The 5,885-nt window shown below is 46.0% G+C and overlaps 1 protein-coding gene across 1 annotated transcript in view; it reads left to right on the plus strand.

Annotated features, from left to right (window-relative positions):
- The window catches only part of LOC113232629 (equilibrative nucleoside transporter 1), a 67,041-nt gene that overhangs the window by 50,335 nt on the left and 10,821 nt on the right, over positions 1–5,885 (plus strand). Inside the window, exon 4 of the mRNA XM_026467400.1 lies at positions 6–127. Coding sequence (XP_026323185.1) covers positions 6–127 — 122 coding nt within the window. The remainder of the gene's footprint in view (positions 1–5; positions 128–5,885) is intronic.

Here is a 5,885-nt window from a genome sequence, read left to right on the forward strand (position 1 = left end):
ATTGTGTGGTCGCTCTGCATCGAAGTGGCTATCTTCGTATTCACTGTGATTATGGCCATGGTGGACACCTCCGGCTGCCCCGAGGTCTTCTTTTGGCTTACAATGATTTCTGTCTTTTTGCTAAACGGTTTGTATTCTTTCTGTTACAATAACAATAACTATACACAATAAATCAATAAGTGAATATTGACAATACATTAATTAATATGTTTCCAATTTTCATATTGGATTTGTGTTGTTTGTTTTTTAATTATTTCTAGGGTTGCAACGAATATTCTGTTACTATTCGACTTATTCGGTCTGTTTTTTTGCTATATTCCGAATATTGAACAACAGGAGGAAGAAATAATACAAAAACAGTAATCATGCAAATTTTATTAATGCTTGACATACATTTTTAAGTTTGCGAAAGCCCAAGTTATCACTTCTTTATCTAAAATATTGAAGGAAATGTACAGTCATATACATTTTTTTTATTTTTTTTTATTTTATTATACATGACAGGCAAATGACTCCACTCCACCTGATGTTAAGTGGAAAGTGGTATCCAAACGTGAAGGAACCTAGTGCAGCGATGAAACCTTCACTGCACTAGCCACCTCCACCCTGCCTGCCTACAATATGCCTCTTCACGCCTCGTTTGAAGGACCCCATATCATAAGAGGGAGGGAAGACATGTGCCGGAAGGGAGTTCCATTTGTCAACCCTGCGGCAGAGAAAGGAGCCACCAAACCTTTTAGTACGCGATGGAATGCGGCAGGTAGTGAAACGGTGACTACGAAGGCCAGCACGCGTGCTACTGAGCAGGAACGGGGAAGGGGGGATGAGGTTGAACAGCTCTTCAGAGCACTCACCATGGTACATGCGGTAAAAGGCGCTAAGCGATGCAACATCTCTACGCAGTTGCAGAGGTTCAAGGCGTGATGAGACCTCTTCGTCGCCTATAATTCTAGTAGCACGACGCTGTAATTTATCCAAGGCATCGAGTAGGTACTTGGCGGAGCCGTCCCACAAGTGCGAAACAATACTCAACGCAAGACCGGACCTGTGTTTTGTACAGCAGGCATAACTGGTCCGGCGTGAAAAAACGTCGCACCTTGTTCAGGACTCCGAGTTTCCGTGAGGCTGTTTTGATCACAGATTCGATGTAGCTCCTTGGATTCAAATCACAGCAGATTTCCATACCGAGCATGGTAAAACTGCTCTGAGGTGAGAGTGCTGTGCTCATCAGAGAAGGCATGGAAACGAACGGCGACAATTTTGTTATTAACGCGCAAATCTGTGTTTTCTTGGCGTTGAACTCAACAAGATTTCTAGATCCCCATGCAGAGATGAGGTCCAATATCCTATTGAGCTCACCGACAAGATTAGATCGCTCTCTGTCAGTATCGGCGCGCCCAGCTGCGGGGAATCCGTGATATCCCCCATGAACAGTACTATCATCTGCATAACAATGAATATTCCCAAGTGGAAGCATATCATTGATATGCAGAAGGAAAAGCGTGGGAGATAGGACGGATCCCTGCGGTACGCCGGCGTTCACATTCACGAACCTCGAAATGCTGCCGTCAGAAACGACGCGAATTCTCCGCTCACGAAGGAAATCGGCAATCCAGCTGCATAACTGGGCTGGCAAACCGTACGCCGGGAGCTTGGAGAGAAGAGCTTTGTGCCAGACCCGACCGAACGCTTTGGCTATATCGAGGCTAACAGCCAACGACTCGCCACGTTTGTCTATAGCCTCACCCCAAATATGCGATAAGTACGCTAGAAGGTCACCCGTTGATCGTTTCGAACGAAACCCATACTGCCGATCATTAATTATGGAGTGATCTTCTAGGTATTGGGTCAGTTGTTTGTTAAGGATCCGCTCTAAAACCTTGCATATTATGGAAGTAATGGCTATGGGACGGTAATTATGCGGGTCTGATCGGTCGCCTTTTTTGGGAACTGGTTGCACATTAGCCTCTCTCCAAGAGTCCGGCACACGACCTGAAGAGAGTGACAGACGATACAGTCGCGTTAGCACGGGGGTCAACTCAGCTGCGCAGCTCCTAAGTACAATCGCTGGGATACCATCAGGACCACTAGCTTTCCGGACGTCGAGAGACTGCAGCTGCGTACGCACATCGCATTGTCTGATACGAATATCAGACATCGTGTAGCCACAGTGAGGTAGAGTTGGTGGCTGTACGTTACAGTCGTCGAGACAGGAGTTAGCCGCAAACAGATTTGCCAAGAGGTCGGCTTTATCTTGCGGCTTGTGGGCTAGATTGCCGTCAGAATATCTCAGCGGGGGCAGCGAGGGCTGGCAGAAGTTCGACGCAACGGCTCTGGCCAGACGCCAGTAACTACGACTACCAGTGGGATGCGTCAGGAGTTCTTGGCCAACTCGTGCGACGCGCTGAGCATCCGCTCTGATGTACGCTCTTTTGCAAGACCTGGTGGCATTATTGTAGGCTGTTTTAAGTGAGTTCGTATTGGGATCGTCTGAAGTTCGACCCTTGATCCAAGCGCGGTATGCAGTCTGTTTGTTCTCAACAGCCACAGCACACTCGCGGTTGAACCAGCGGTTGCGCCTCCCTTTACTGACGACATCCGAATGCGGGATGTAGTATTCCATCCCGATTAAGATCTCATCAGCAACGGCAGTCGCGCTAGCTGTTGGATCCACCTCACTAAAACAGCGCTGCCGCCAAGGAACGGATGCAAAATAGTCCCGCATACCGTCCCAATCTGCCGACGCATAATGCCAAATGCGGCGTTTAGCCACAGTAGGTGGTGGTGGCAGTAACGTTGCCACTTTAGTGGATATCAAGCAGTGATCCGAAGTGCCCAGAGGGGCTTGGACCTCCACCCGATATCCAGCCGGGCGAGACGTCAGCAGAAGGTCCAACAAAGAGGGCGCGTCACCAACCCTATCTGGTATCCGGGTGGGCTGGTTTACCAGTTGGGTTAAATCGTGTGTGAGAGCGAATGTGTGGGCAGTTCTTCCAGCATGGTCAGTTTTAGAGGAACTTAACCACGACTCGTGGTGGGCATTGAAGTCTCCTAAAAACACCAATTCCGCTGTAGGAAACTGCGCCTGCGCGTCATCTGCCGCCCGAGTAAGGTGGTCTATGAGACGAGTTGTCTCCATGTCGCCGTGGTGGGATCTGTAGAGGCACATGTAGACACGGCAATGACTGCCCAGGTCAACATGTACCCCAAGGATGGAGAAGGAGGGGTCCTCCAAATGACGCAGACGGCGACAGCAAACATCTGCCCGGACAAACAAGCAGACCCCAGCTTTCGCTTTGAAGGACTCTTCAAGCATATAGCCAGGGTAATTCAAGATGTTGGTGGACGGCGTGGATGTTACTGTGGTGTCCTCGAATGTTCGTGAACTCCACCTTAAAGAGCGCTTTAGTGGTGGGGGTGTGCACCGCTGTACGACCGAAATTTGTACTTTGCGCTAACATGTTGGAGGGAAAAAGAGGCGTGAAGCGAGAAAACAGTGCCGCGACACAAGCGGTCAAATCGCGGGGCCTGCTTCCCCAGAGACTTGCCTACAGACAAGTTGCGCTGATCCGCCGGACGGAAGGGCCCCCGAACCCCCCCGGGAATGGCCGCCGGGACCCCACCTCCCGGTCACCAACCGGCACGACGAACCACACCGAGATTATGCGCGGTATGGTGAGGCAGCCTCACGAGCTGGTTAAGCACGCTTGGGCCCCTGTACTGTACCGCGGGCGGCCAGCGGAACAACCGTTTCTACGGGTCTCCCTGGCCGGCGGGTCAATGCAGTTGTCCTGGCACTGGTTCGGCGGAAGCCTCCACAGACCACAAATGTCGCGGCAGCGTTGCCTCGGGCTCTGGTTGTACGCTGACTGATCCCGGAACGCATCCGACTAGCGAACACTTGGCGGGTTTTCCACCATGCGCACGGTGGTCACTAACCAGCCGGGTTTTCAAGCCCTACCACCAGTGGAGCAGCTGGTAGCTCAATATCCCTTAGTCGCCTCTTACGACACCCACGGGAAGAGAGGGGCGGTGAATTGTATTCTAATCCGTCACCGCACGTTACAAAAAAATACATGAGATACCTGACCCCCTAACTTGCCCAAACGGAACTTTTGGTTCTGAGAGCCATCTTAAATGAAAGCAATTTCAATTTTATTGTATAAGCAATACAGTGGAGTGTTGCTTGAAGATAATCAACATATTTTTAAAACCAATACTAAATTTCGTCATTTAACATCCGAGTAAATTGGTCGTGCGGCTTGTTGTATAGACTGCCAGTTACATAGGGCGCACTATAAGTTTCCGGAACTGGCCACTTACATAAACAATATTTAAAAAGTAATTACAACATTTGAAAATGGAACTCTTTGGCTGTAGAACACAGTGTTTTATCTGACTGTCTCTTGTCTTTCCATTGTGGCGTCATTTCAGAAATTGGTTGTCTACATCACCATGGATTTAACTCGTGAAAATTTTCGTAGTATGATTTTCTACGATTTTAAGTGTAATATTTTTAAGTTTATTTTTAATGTGACTCGAACAAGGCTTGCCTTAACTTGCAAAGCAATCCTTATACCGCTTGGCCACGACGGCCTTACTAAAGCTGGTTGAAATTTGTATTCTGTATTTTAGTAAGAAATATACCTTAAAGATCATATTGGCTTAAAAACTTTCTTACAATGTCATTCACAAATGAGACGACCAGAGAGTCATACCAAAATAAATTTTACGGCTCTTAAGTGATTAGGTTTGTTTAACAATTTTCTCCACATTCTAGTGCTCAGAACCAATAGGTCGGCAAAGTCGGCTTGGGGGTCAGGTATTTTGTGTATATGATTGTACTATATCGCAGGAGAGGGATTTAATGTTATTACTTTGTTATTTCAATGGCTACGCTTTCATTTTTGCACAGTAAGCATTAATGTGTATCGTCTACGGACTGATAAAAATAGATCCCCGTAAATCACACTAATTTGGTAGACACGACATTTACGCGGATTTGATGACTAAATTACCGAAATATAGACTCATAATCAAATGCCAGTTACGCGTAATTGCACTGTCCCCAACGATATAATAATAATAACGCACACACTCAACATAGCCCCGTACTAGGGAAGCCCTGTGTCGCGGGTGGGTGCCACGGATACATAGACAACCACAAATTACACCCAAACTCACGAGAGAAATAAAGGTAGGCTATATAAATATTTCTCCCGGCCCGGGAAGCGAACCTGGGACCTCTGCGTGGCAGTCCGGCATGGTAACTGTTCGGCCACAAAGGCAGTCAAATGTACAATATATATTAAAGTACAAGAGTAGAAAGAAATATATTAGGTACGTTCATGTACATTTACGTATTTTAGTCTGAAAGTTATATTTCAGTTTGTTGAAAGTATAATATTTATACAAGTTGTTTGTCGGTACATTGAATTTATGCAGCTATCCAGCATTTTACGTCTGACAATATTTTTACGCATTATATCTTAGTTCCCAAATTGATCCCTATCCCAGTGGGCGCTGAAGAGTCCCAATCAGCAATCGCAAGCAAACAAGAATTGTCTATATAAAAAACTACATTACAAATATGTATATTACATAATATATATTTTTTCTTTGTGTTTTTTTGTATTAAATTAATATAAAAAATACATGATTTCAATTATTTGTTGTGGTGGTGGGCGTTGGAATTTTTTTATTATGTCTAAGTCTGCGGTGAGACAAAAAGTTTATGAAACTATGCATTAAATCATAAAAGCAGTCAGTATCTGCTTGCGCAAACATTTAAATATTTTTATTTATTTATTTATTGCATAAAATTACACAGCATTACACATTGACTTACAATTATATGGACGTCGGGACCGCGCTAAAAAGGGTCC

The sequence above is a fragment of the Hyposmocoma kahamanoa genome, unplaced genomic scaffold, assembly GCF_003589595.1.
Source record: "Hyposmocoma kahamanoa isolate Upper Pololo Valley unplaced genomic scaffold, ASM358959v1 76, whole genome shotgun sequence".
Classification (NCBI taxonomy): Eukaryota; Metazoa; Arthropoda; class Insecta; order Lepidoptera; family Cosmopterigidae; genus Hyposmocoma; species Hyposmocoma kahamanoa.